Source organism: Botryllus schlosseri, chromosome 7, assembly GCF_051294905.1.
Source record: "Botryllus schlosseri isolate E-star chromosome 7, Bs_hap1, whole genome shotgun sequence".
Lineage (NCBI taxonomy): Eukaryota > Metazoa > Chordata > Ascidiacea > Stolidobranchia > Styelidae > Botryllus > Botryllus schlosseri.
The window spans coordinates 14572103-14586160 of NC_137242.1; the positions used below are offsets into that span (position 1 = coordinate 14572103).

The window sequence follows — 14058 nt, forward strand, 5'->3', positions numbered from 1 at the left end:
TTTTCAAAGTTTGTCGTCAATTCAACATCCAACTCTTGGTCTACGAATAGTAAGAAATAATGTTGAAATAAGGAATGCGCACTAAATGGGAACTGCATAAGAATATAGTGAAATAAATTTCAAATTTCAAATAAGACGGTATGTGTCGATACGAGGTGCAAACGAAATCAAAAGGTGCAATACGTGCCCTTCGTAATCTCGAATGTTGACCAGCATTGTATCTGTAAAACCCGCTTGGACCCTGTCTTTATTAAGGTGGACAGAGTTCTAGGATAGCACACGTCCATGATTTAGGCCCGAACAACTTCAAACCGCGGCGTGACGACGCATCGTGGTTACTTACGCGGAGATGATGTAACGTATACGAAGAGATGTGTAGCCTACTAATACTAGCGATATACAATCACTGAATTAGAATTTAGATACGCCAAATCGATTGCTATTACATGCAACATCCTGGCTAGGAACTGATCTCCATTATTTAAGGTGAAAGGTTCCATTATTTAGTTGCTTATTATCGCTTTGAATGAGATTTTAATCCTGTATGCTACAGACTGCTTGCATACATATGGGCCCATGTCACACAACTGACACAGTATATTACACAATGTCAGTACAGTCAAGCCTATATAGGTTTTAAAATGTATTTTTCACCAGAGCTTATGTACCCCTACTCTGACACAACTCTGATGGGCATATATATGAATAACCTATGTTTGATGAATATAACGCTGCCTTGTTTGAAGCTACTCTAATGAGCCTGAGGTCGACGTATTGATCCGGATGCATAGTCAGTGAGTCTAAATGCATCGTCATTACCGAATGAGTTGCTACCATGCTTGCATGCAATACACATTGCATATATATAACCTGAACTGTGGAGTCGCACATATTACTATGGGACTCCGCTACCGACTCTCGCGTAATTAAAAATCGCGACTCTGATTATGACTCGCAACTCAGTATGTTTTAAAGCAGCCACTCAGGATCGTACTCAATTCTTGTAATTCTTGTCAGCGGAATTACGACTCCGCCCCTTACTCAAAACTCAAACCATGACTCCGAATCCCGATACAAGCTATACGTGAAAATTGCCATCCAATTCGCTGCCTTTCCGACTACGATTGTGTCAACGACCCCGACTCTTTCTCGTGACTTCCTGTGATAAAACAGTGCGACTCCGACTCTCATAGCTACAATTTCGCCACTCTGCCGACTATCACTAGAGCAAATTTAAAGGTGGTGACTCCTACTGCTAAGTGGCCCGACTCCGACTTTACAGCCCTGCATGTGGCGTTTTACGTTTACATCCTCTGAGTGGTTCAGTATAGATACAGTGTATATTATACACACTTATGTATAGCAGTCACATCGGCGCACATCCCTACCAACGTAGACCATAGGTGTCATGTGTCACCGGCTACTGTTCATTGTCTATTGGTATATAACTGACTGGTGAACAAACATGTAGAAAAAACAATACAACAGGAAAGTATAGCTATAACCCATTGCTCCTATTACATTAGTAAGGCCTATGTCAGTGATTTTCAGCCGGTGTTCTACGATAAATTTATAAATTTTCTTATTCGTCTGTAGTTGCCCAGCCCATGGACCGACAAATAAGATTTATAAACACGTTGCATGATATAACTGTCTAGTTACGTATGTTGTATATTTGCTAAAATATTTTTATCGATATCGATGAGTCCACATCAGATCACCTCACGACAGACTGTAAAAGCATTATGATGCCGAGACGATAAATATCATTCGTTGTATTGGCGATGGCGAGAGCGGAGATAGAACGGTTGTGTTTTCGTAATAGACAATTAACATCAGTGGTGCCTTAGCCTTTAAACATTACGGCACATGCAATGAAATACGTGTTTGCCTGAATATAAAATAACTGATAGAAAATAGGTAGATATGTTGGCCTTAACAGTTTACATGTCCGGAGATGGAAAGAAGAGAAATGGAAACACCCGCGGTAATGTTGGATATGATTCAAAATGTTGTGTTTTTAGTACATTACCTACTTTAAACAGAGAAAATCTCATTAAAACTAGCCATGCGAGATTGACACATGAAACTTCAACCATGGCAGCACACGAAACTTGCATTATCGCATGTCGTGTAATATAGATCCGAAGAAATACGATATACAGCAATTCGTCTCACAACGCCTATATCCGCGTACACGCAATTCTGTTCCAAGGCATGAATTTCTTCGCGTGTGACTCAACGATAGAGTTGGTGACTGTCGCATTTCTATGGTATTCGTCTGCTGTTCTAAGCCCTGAATATTTTCACCGGTGAGGATATCAGATTCCCCTGATTTGTTTACGTCTTTGATACGTCAATTTTCCTGCCTCTAGTTTCAGGGATGACTTCTGACATTTAAAAATCCGTCTAACACAAAGGTGGGCAATTATTTTCCTCCGCGGGCCAAATGAGAAGCAGAAAATATGTTGGCGGGCCGAGAAATTTTAGCTGTATTCTTCAGCGTATTGATTTTATTTTTTAATTGAAATCTTCGCCCTCAGACCAGACCCATCAGGATGCATGTTTTTAACACTACTCCTGAGCGAGATTTCTTATATACACTAATTGGCAACGTTTTACACCCTAATCGCGTAAAGCGCGGAATTTTTCCATGTTTCATGATTTAATCGGTCGACAATATTGGTAATTGCATACATAGCCTATAGCTATATTTTTTAAACCTCTTTCAGCCCTCGTACTCTGTTTTACCGCTAGAGCAGAGTGAGGTGCTGTCATGAAAATAATATCTGAGAGTGCCTGTTGGTATAATTACTTCGACGTTACATGTTATTATTTCGTGACCTCCCGTCTACTATGTGAAAAGATATTGAAATCACCAATGCGTACCAAACTAAAAGACGCACACGATTCCCAACGGATATTTCTTCACTGGAAAATATTGCCTATGGACAATTGGACATCGGGGTTTTTGGTCAACATGGGCGCAGTCCTTGTGGGCCAAGACTTTCTCGCTGTCGAGCTTTTACTTAGTTAATTTGATCAACAGTTGAAATTGCACTGCCTTCTCAGAATCTCGTCTTGGCCTAAACTTCATATATCTTGGTACGTCGTGGCGAGGTCATGGCTGACGCCGAAATACCCAATTCTATAACCATTGATCTCGAAATCGCGCCTAGCGCAAGAAAAATTTGAAAGAAGTTGAATAAATTTTCAAAAAATACTCTATAATTTATGGTCATTCACGAAATAATTTTGGGCGCCCTTCGAGCTCGCCCCCCAATTGGGGGTTTGTGGTGCGGCAGTTACGGTCCTGGGGATGCTTTTAAGCTTATTGTCTTGGTAGCTGGTTTCAGAGAAGTGTGCATCTTGCCGAAATGGCCTTGTTGTTAGGCGAAGCTTGCAGTTATTCCGAAATTCGCCGTCCCTTGATCGAAAGTAGGCCCTATGTCTTCGTGTTTTTGTCGTGGAACCGACTTGAATAATACTCCTTGAACACGGCGACGTGCTCGGCAATAACTACTAAAAAGACTGGTAATAATCAAATATTTAGTCCTCCGAACCATCTCTGAATTTCAACTTTCGGCTTTCTTTTTTGACATCCTTTATGGGTGGTGATATACTTAGAGAAATCACGGGCAGTGAATGACTTGTTAGGGATTTGGAAACACAGACCGTGCAATTCGTAATGTGAAAATGGCAACAAAGAATGTTTGGTGACTTGTTGTGACTTTAATTGTAACGGCATAATTTGCTACATTGACTTTACTTTGAATCAGTGTTGGGATCAAGTCACTACCTTCGAGTCACGAGTCAACTCGAGTCATTGCACATTTTGACTCGAGTCAAGTCAAGTCAATCGATTTTCAAATGTGACTCGAGTCAAGTCAAGTCACTCGTTTTTTGGAGGTGACTCGAGTCAAGTCGAGTCAAGTCATGTCAAGTCACGATTCAAGTCAAATTGGATTTTCGAAGTATGAGTGATGATGCAAAGTCATTACATTTTGCTAACTGGGTGAAGGACAGATTAATTGGCCATTTATCTTGAATCAAATAACGATTATAAAGTTAAATATACATGCAAAAAGGTGTTGTGTCGCTCGCGCACACGCACAACTGCTAATAAAATACATGAGTAACTATAGCTACATGCCACAGTCTGATTTTATCAGCCAACGCAGAGGATCGAATACGAAGCCTCGAGACGTTGAACAAATTGATGTGGCACAATAGACACTACCGATCCACACGTCCGTGAGAATATAAAGGCATAAACTATGTTCGTTCTTTTTAAATCATACTAGAGAGTTATTAAAGGTGAGCACTGCGCAATAAGCACTGAGCCGTCAAAGATACGTTGCTACTACGACTACAACAACGTAAGCTGTGATCGTTTCGTGAGCGGTCAATTTATTTGTGATGTAACAAAGGGGATCAGTGAATGACTGGTTGCTCTCACAAGTGACACCGGCGTATCGAGAACAACCATCAGAACGTACATAAGATAAGTTGCTTTAATCGACGCCGGTTACTTATAATGACTTGAAATTGACGCGTGAATTTTGCTTCGAGTCACGAGACAATCCACGTTTCTGAAGCGCCGAGTCAAGTCAAGTCAAGTCATTTCTGCAAAGTGACTCGAGTCAAGTCAAGTCATACGAAAAAGGTGACTCGAGTCAAGTCATGACTCGAGTCATCCCAACACTGCTTTGAATCTGGATTCGGCACTTGTGGTTCTCGCGGCATGTTAATGATCAGGCTTGATAGTAAACGAATTTCCGGCTCTGTTTACATCCTATGGTATTAGTCCACGCAGCAACATTAGAAAGTAGGTTTTATATCTTCAATTTCAAGCAATCTTTCGTGGGCCGCACAGAATAGCTCCGCGGGCCGCACTTTGCCCAGGCCTGGTCTAACCGAACTGGATTTTGTCAGTTTCTCCGCGAACTATTCTGGGTCCTTCGAGCCTTCAGACCATTGAAGGAGACTTGGGTGCGCAAAGGTCAAGGCGCATTCGACATCAGCGGTAATCAGTAGAAGACATATTCCGCTACTATTGTACTACTATATTGTATACGCATTGAGGTGCATGCTCACATAAAACGAAACAAAAGGCAGGACGGGCATCCGGCGTAAAAACTATCAGTAAAAATACAATACGGATCGCTGATCAGCTGTGGCAGTCCCTACACGGAAAATGCCAATGGCAAAACATAATATTGATCTTTCTTCAGGGCTTTGGTGTTACATGTTAGTTAGCATGCATGGTATAAAAGTTGGATTCGAAAAGACTATAATTTGTTCGTCTTTAAGAACTTATTAATCTAGGGATGGTGCGATTGCGACAATGCGAATTCAAATACAAGGTACCCTTTGCCTTTCTTTCTACGGCCTGCCTGGATAAGATATTACCGCAGTAGTAGTCTTAATAAGTGGAGTGATTAGAAGGGTGTCACTCATGACTATAAGTCGATCCCGTCTCATTGGTCTTAGAGAGAGAGAGAGAGAGAAAGAGTTTTTATTTTCATCCAACCAAAATGCATAACATACGGCAGTGATGGTGGTGCAGAAAATAAGCATGCACATTGCACAGTATTCGGTATTAGATAGGAATGATCGATAAGACCGTGAAGGTCATCTAGTCTGATCACACCAGCATCAAACAGGTACACTTGACTCTGAACAGTCTGGCTGTAAAAAATGTTTAGTTAAAAAAGGAAAATAGAGAAAAAATTAGACGATGGTAGCAAATAATGAAGGAAGCAATGTCTGGGCGAGGTAGGGCAACAGTGTTGGTCCTAGGTCAATTGATCTATACTACAGTACAGGAATGTGATGGGAAACAGAATGTCCGTTGGGGGCGCGTTATGCACAGAAGGGCAATGCAATAGTTGCAGACGCACTCCCTCTAGCGAGCTGATTGGCAGCTCTAAATAAGCGGTTCTCAACCGCTGGCTGGCATCAACTTTACTGCCGGTTCGCCAAATTTATTTCAATTTTATTCTCAATAGACACTTACGTGACCTTTGACACGAACCAATCAGGTTGCAGCAGGATGTAAACAAAGAACAAGGCCGGGCAAGCTTAATATGAACTCTTATGGAAAAGGGTTGAAAAATATAGGTTTTTAGCAAAATTACATTGAATTGGGAATAGCTGGCTTTGGTGAATGGTAATAAGGTAGAGCTACTGTGTATTTGCAGTGTTCTAATCTACAATAAACATGAATGGTGGCAAGCACGCATCAGCATGGTGTGTCCAAATGAATGGATTCTGACAACTTTTCGGATGAAGCAACTATTGCTGTATTATCCTTAGTCATATACTATAGGATTGTCGTACCGAATAGCATGTATTAGAGGAATCTTGAGTCAGGATATGTGGGGTATTCATTATGTGGGCTTGGCGTTATATGCTTTCTATTTATGGAATCGTATATAGTACAGTCTACAGTCTGTATCATTATCTAGCAAATTACTGTTACACTGGACACTTGTCTGCATATTCAATGATCATATTAATATGATATAAGTTGGGCAACATGATCCGTTCCTAGCTAAAATCGTCATTTTTTGTTCTAGCTCATGTATTGAATCAATCAGGATAAATGCCGGAAAAACACTGTGCTATCAGGATAAATGCCGGATAAACACTGTGCTAATAGCCTGTGTAACTTGGAGATGGAGATGGCTACCCAGACCGTTCCTGGTGTGCGCTTGTACCTTTCCCAGAGCCAATAACATGCATGAAAGAATGTAAAATCTGGATAAAGGCATGTGGACTTCCTTGTAGTCATCTGAATTCTCATTTTATTAATCAAATGACATATGTCTATTATTGTACCAAAAATACTGAATCGTGACACAATTTAGATGAAACAATTCTGTGTTTCAAAATGAGTCCAATCTGAAATGCAGTCACACTTGATGCCACAATCGACTTGGTGTGTGTCTCGTTTTATTCCACTCCAGTTTTTTTGCTTGATGGTGTGTAATGTATTGAAATTGTTGAGAGCAATATATTCAATTATGAGATGAATAGCTGAAATCGGTAGCGGTGATACGTTGCATGAGTCGGACGAGTACGCCTTGATAGGTGCCTGCACAGCAGTGTTGCTCTGTAAAATAAACATATTATATATTTTGTGCAGGCTTGATGGATATCTTTTATGAACCTGCAGAAAGAGGAAGTCGATGGATAACACGCAAGAAAATCAAATTTCTGAAAGAAGTAGAAGCACAAAACAGGAAACTCGTCCAGGAAAATTACAAATTGACGGACAATTATTGCTAGTGAAGTTCAGTTCTCAGAGGAGCATCATAATGTCAAAAGATGCGAAGAAGCCTAAATTTTATGCTAAACTACATTAAATTCTTTCTGGATTGCCCGACTTATCCTACTGATGTCAAATTTATATAGTATTGCTGTAAGCATAGTATTAAACCATTGGGTCAACCATATGTAACTGATTCATTAAATTTCGATTTGGCCATGTAGATATGTGGTTCTTAAAAATGCTCCATTTGCATTCATTCATGATTTCTCAAAACTAGAATGATTATTGACTGTCAATAAATCACATACAACCCTGAAACGATTGATGGATTATGGTGCACTTACTTTTGTGCAGGAACTATTCACAGGGAGCATTTCAGATCGAAATATTAGTTGAATATGTGGATTCGACAAGAAATGTAAGAAAATGATGGAGTTCAGCTATGGTGAGCCAGGCAATGCTATCATGGCAGAAAAGGGATTCACCATTGAATCTGAAATCAAGAAATTGAATCTAGATTTAAATATTCCTGCACATGATTTGGCACACCGTCAAATGCCTGAGCCAGACTGTTCCACAACAAGAAAGATGGCGAGACAACGTATCCATATTGAACAGCTGATCGGAAAAATCAAGGAGCATAAAATTTTGTCCGGTGTCATACTATGCAGCATTGTGTATCACAACTAACCAAATATGGACTAATTGCATACTCTAATTCAAGATTGAAAATTAAAAATGAATGACGCAACATATTCGGCAATTGTGCAAATTCAGTTCCATTGTGAATACCGTAATGCCTATAATAGCATGCTGCGGATCGTAATTGCGCGGTGCCATGGTCAGTGTGTACCAACAGTGCATGTCTATATATTCCAGTGGTGTGCATTGAAGCTCATTTAGATGCCCAATTTGTTGAATGAATGATTCTCCAGGTGAAAATGTTCTAGGATTATTTGTGTTTGGTGGAATGTTATAAAACTGAAGACACCAGATACACCAAAATCTATACCTTGAGGCAGGAGTTGATCGGTTGCGAGTACGGTCGAGAGATTGCTTGTCAATCACGATCGAGCTCACTGATGCTGATGCAAATCACAATGTTGTCCTTGTAGCTTCAGGTGCTGGATTGTCATAATCAATGCATATGCATGAGAGCATATATCAGAACCTAATGTGAAAATAAATCATGGTTACAATTACAACTTACAATATCTATTGCAGGAGTCTCTGAAAAAATGTGTTTTTCCTTACTTACCCTGTCTTACAAGTGCAAGACGAATCAATAATGGATTTTCTGAGAACGTGTATTTCCATTGAGTGTGTTATCTCACTTTTCCGCAAATTGCGATAACATTGGCTGTTCACTAGAATATTGCTTCCACAAAGAGTGGATTGTCTCCTCAATCTTTATCCCTAAGTCGTGTACGTAGCGCTCCATGAAATACTTCGTAGCTTTCTCCGCGGTGCTAGAAGAAGATGCTGTTCCACGCAAATCCAGAAATTCGATAGAATCTCCATAGCTTTCACGTTTCATAATCAACACACAAAAATTGTGATGTGTGGCAGCAGCTATATTTTATAGCATATATTTCTGAACATGAGATATGCTTGAAAATTCTGCTCGAGACCTGGAGCCTATGAAATCGTCAAAATATGCATTACCACAATCTTATAGTATAGTATACAACAATCGTCTCTTAATCCGAAAAGTTGTCAAAAACCCAGGCATTTGGACACAGCACGCTGATGCGTACTTGCCACCATTCATGTTCATCATAGACTAAAGGCTGCAACTACATACTAGCTCTACGCTATTACTATTTATTAAGGCCAGTCATCCCCAATTCAACGTAATTTTGCTTAAAACCTTCATTTTTCAACCTTTTCCCATAAGAGCTCATAGTAAGCTTGCCCGGCCTTGTTCTTTGTTTACATCCTGCTGCAGCCTGATTGGTTCGTGTCAAAGGTCACGTAAGTGTCTATTCTAAAATGCAAGAGGCTTGCTCATTAATTTGACAGGTTGAATATCAAAACAAATTTATCTGACATGTGAACTTTTAAAAATCGAGTTGATGGTAATGAGATACGATTTTTTTCGAGTAATGGAATAAGCCGACTATATACTATGGTCATTCGATGATGACCAATTTTCTCCGTAGCTGCCGACTTGTAGCACGGCCCACTTCTAGGCTTTATGTAAGACACCGCTTACACGGATGATATGGCGAGTAGGAGCCTATATTAAAGTCAAACACTTAGGTGGGAATTCTGGAGTCGACCTCGGTCGGGTTCGAATTCACAACCCAGTGGTGTTGTACCTGTGGATTATACCATTACGCCATCTCGCAACAGCTACATGAGTTATATAGTCAACTAGATATATAGTTCAGATGTTCATGTTCATTGTTCAGTTGGTCGTATCACAGCATCCGGAACATCCAGAAATTACGAAGCAATACACGTTAGTGCACACACCCGCACATGACATATCTGGGAAGACTTGATCTATCCACATCATTGTTAGTTTCGTCATAAAATTTATTGGAGTAGTTATGTTCGACAAAATGCCAAATTATCTTTATAGGGTGTAGAACAGGGTCGGCCAACCAGTCGCCCGAGGTAGCCCACAAATATAATTTTGAGTGGCTCGCGAAGTAATTCTCCAAATTAGTTATAATATTGAAAAATAACATTACCCAGTTAGCTAATTGTGAATTTGCAAGGCCAACCAAAGTTTGATTTGCCGGACCGCGGATTCACACTCAGAACGCGGCCGTGAACCTCACGTTCACACCATCCCTATCAGATGTGTTGTTTTATCCATAAATGAATAATTCTTTGAACCGATAGCAGACGATATAGAAAATAGTAAGATCTTGGTTGCTTTCACACCTTATTTAGCGTCCACTTGCAACGTAATAATTTTATTTATCACACGAGCTTTCGAAGATCCGCTCCTTCGTCAGGTCACCTGCAAGGGGACGCTAAATAAGGTGTGAAAGCAACCAATATCTAAATATTTATCCATAAAGCCATTACTAAAAATTGCAAAACTGCGTGGAAGGGACTACGTACAGCTTCCAAGTGAGATCGGCTATGGCCGATTCAGTTGGCGGTATAATCAATGAGCTTGTAGTTAAGTTCAATACGACTTCCGTGAATTGTCAGTTAATCATACCATAGTGTCACTATGGTCGATGGTCATACAATGTGAACTTCTCTTCGTTACAGGATGGCGAGATATCCATGTAGTGTGGCTGCCGAATTAACACTTCTGCAGTGTTATGTGAGTTACTCATGTAGGCCTACTACAGAAAATTACTGCTGACTTGGTATTCGATTCAGGCGTACGACTACGAGCTGGTAATTTGCGTCAACTGCAGTCATCACGGCATCGAGCGTACAGGCAGGAATACTTGACGGTTATTACCCGTTTGAAACTCATTACAGTTGTTAGACTTGCACATTTAGGATCAGGTCGTTCTAATCTATGTAACTTAATATTTTGCGCTCTATATTGTTGAAGAATCATGATAATATGTACAGTACATTTCTGGCCGAAATCTTCTGCAACTGTATGTCATAAACCATATGCAACCATATGAAGAAATGTTGTTATTGATTGATCGAAAGCTAACTTTACTTCAAGTCGGGGAATTCTAAGCTGAAGATGTTGCTGTCAATGGGAATAGATGTACGCTACGCAGGTGTACGAGGTATAGGTAGTGAAATATAATATTCACTCGCTGTTCCGTCTCATGCTGTAAAGCGAGGACAATACAACGTAAATTCAACTTGTGTTCGAGGCTAAGGTTAATTCAACATAACACCTCGCACGGTTAATTGTTAAGCATAATGAACAGCATTCCCTGCCCTTCATGGAAGAATGGAGCTCATCCAAGCTCATGACGAAGCCTGCAGGCAGCTTTTGACAAGGATTTCGTATTGCTGGCCAGGGTGTTACTTTATGTCGCGCATTTCAGCTATATTGGTCGCCGTTACTTCGCTCTGCCGCAGTCGTCTCTCTACTCTAGCTAGCGCGAAGGTGATGTCGATTATATCTACCATCCGAATGCTTTCCCGTATTGTACGTTAGTAGTGTATACCGCTTGACGCCGTATCTATATCTGAAAATAGATATTACATCATGCAAGTGTGTCTTCTGTATCACAGTGCGCGACACCTTATTTTATACATGAATTATACATTATTGTATATTCGGGTGAATGGATAAGAAGATCACTGGCCGATCGAGGAGTATGGAAACTTCTAATTCCACTGTTCCGCAAGTTGAAGAAATCCGCAGCGATTCGCTGCATAACGCTACCATCGGTGAAATGGGTTAGTAAATTTAGTAAATGTCGATGCGATTAGCTTTGCTGTATTGCTATCGTCGTATATCCATCACCGAGCAGTAATTCGACACAGCTGGCTTCATGTCCAGTGACTTCCTAAGGAAATTTATTCATAATACCTGTAAGAGTGTACGACTGTATGAGGTGTAAGTATAAAGTACACAACGTAAACAACTGGCGTGTAGTATGTCCTGGAGACATGCGAGTAATATAACGGTGACCACGTATGATTCTTAATCAACTGAATCGAAACAATTTGACTTTCAAATGATTATGAATGGTGTTTGTTTCACCACGAATAATGTAAAGTCATACAGAGAACGTCAAATCGCAAAAGTATCTTAAATCGTCTTGGGCATTCGACCGAAATGTCTGTGTTATTCCTAGAATCCATTTCCGAGTAGACGGCGACTTAAAACTATATGAAAGAGTTTATGGACTTTTCGATTAAATATGAGATTTTAGCACTATGCTTGCTGTGTTCTATTTTAATTCGTCATTGCTTATGTGTCTTATAATCGTGTATACCGCGACATCGGGAATCGCTCTTGAAACACCATCCAGTTCTCAAACTGATGCAGACGAAAAACTGTACGTCATGAATGACGACTCTGCAAAATCAATCCCTCATATATAGAGTGAGTTATCACAATAACTAGGGTGAAAGATATTGCGACTTGGGCTTCGTTCTTTTGTAGGATATTTCAATTTGTTTGAGTCGCCATTAGGGGAGTTTCCTTACGTGGCTGTGGCACGTAATCGTCGTTTTTTCTTCACAGTGGCGTATACTGCAATTTGCCTCATTGTGATTGCATTAATTTATCTCGTCTTCGTATTATCCAAGAGAAGCGTTACAACAAGACATTTGAAACGACTTGCTTCAAACATGGGCAACACAACGCCTCTGAGGTAAGTGCACACTGCACTGTGTGCAGCCGCTAATGCCCGTTAAATAGCCGTGTATAATTATATAGAGTATCTTCGGAACATATACCGCTGTCAGTAATTATACTACGAAAGAGGTTAAGTCGGTGTATATTAGTAGCGGATTACGTTGGCACGCTTGACCGGAGGTTGGTTCATCATTACAGCAAATATCGTACAGAAGGTCTTTATGGGCATAAATGCAAGAAGTACCTTTGTTATTGTAACCGCACATTCGGTCAGAATGAAACTATCGATAGATGCCACAATCGACAATGCTAGTTCGTAGTTCCGAAACTTATTAGTATATCTGCACTAGCAATTTGAGAACAATGCACCTACTTGTAATTGCCGACAATGGTGATATTAATTCTCTCTCGCCCACATATCACACGTCACCGGCAACGGTACATGACATGTGAAAAATACCCACTTTGTGTCATTGGTAAGACATGTATTCTGAAGAAAATTATAAGTCAAATGCAGTGCTTTTCGAAAGGATACAGTATCGCACTGTACAGATTTGCGAAAGTGATGGGGTTATAATGCCATGCAGTTTCGATAATGTACTACGTGTACTATATGCTTGGCGATGAAACAATGCCGATTTCGGTATTTATGCTGCATTCCTAATTTCCTATCATGCTATTGGGCCCAGTATTATCTTGATTGCGTGGGAATGTTTGGGTTTGAGTTGGTATGCCTCCTGGTAACGGATGTGCTATAGGCACGCAGAGTAGCAGACGTGTATCTCGCGCCGTAAGACATGTATTAACCCAATTTGCTTTGGCAAAACAAGATAAGTTCAGTCATGAAAGGCAGCAGGGCACGTGAAATAGGATTACACCGAAAATCGACAGGCAAGCGGCGTTGAGGCGTTGAGCCTGCTGCATAATAAACCTACTTGAGAAACACTCGAAGAGTCGTCTCGACTCCAATATGGAGCGGCTAATTTCAAGACCAATTACGTGTGCGTCTGCCTCACCTGGAATATTAGAATTTCGACCTTGTATGTTACTTGCTCTACTCTACTCTAACTGCTGCCTCCCTTTGCTACTTTGTTACATCGCTGATGATTGCTGTTCCCCTTGTGTTACAAGCAAATCCTGCCATCTCAAGGGAAAGTGATGAAATACGTAACATGTCATTCAATGATTCCTAAACTGTATGCCGACGCAGACTGTCAAGTGTGTCGCGAATCGTTTTGGGATTTGGGTAACTAAATATAATATGTAAAATAAGGCATGCATGCGAGCATATGCGACTGAAAACCTCTATTACTTCTGCTTCAGTAATGGATAAATACGCACATGTGACCATTTAACCTATTATGGGATTCTGATTGCCCATGAAGTAGGGTAAATACACGTTATATCTTTGAGTTTGATTTATGATTCCACAAATCGTGGGCATAATGTATGGACTCCGGCTTGCACCGCAATAGACCTATTAGTTGCCCATAATTTTCTGCTCGAAGCTCTAGATCAGTGGTTCCCAATA

The 14058-nt window shown here is 40.4% G+C and overlaps 1 protein-coding gene and 1 long non-coding RNA gene across 2 annotated transcripts in view; one reads left to right on the forward strand and one right to left on the reverse strand.

Annotated features, from left to right (window-relative positions):
* Window positions 1-14058, forward strand: part of LOC145443720 (uncharacterized) — a 180171-nt gene that overhangs the window by 149150 nt on the left and 16963 nt on the right. The window contains exons 2-3 of the mRNA XM_080321673.1: window positions 11453-11620; window positions 12414-12543. Of these exons, the coding sequence (XP_080177799.1) occupies window positions 11506-11620; window positions 12414-12543 (245 nt within the window). The 5' untranslated portion in view covers window positions 11453-11505. The remainder of the gene's footprint in view (window positions 1-11452; window positions 11621-12413; window positions 12544-14058) is intronic.
* On the reverse strand, window positions 6621-9011 carry LOC145443724 (uncharacterized). Its single transcript, XR_013916520.1, has 3 exons — window positions 8535-9011; window positions 8289-8447; window positions 6621-7117 (listed from the first exon to the last, which is right to left on the reverse strand). It is a non-coding gene; the product is annotated as an uncharacterized LOC145443724 (long non-coding RNA).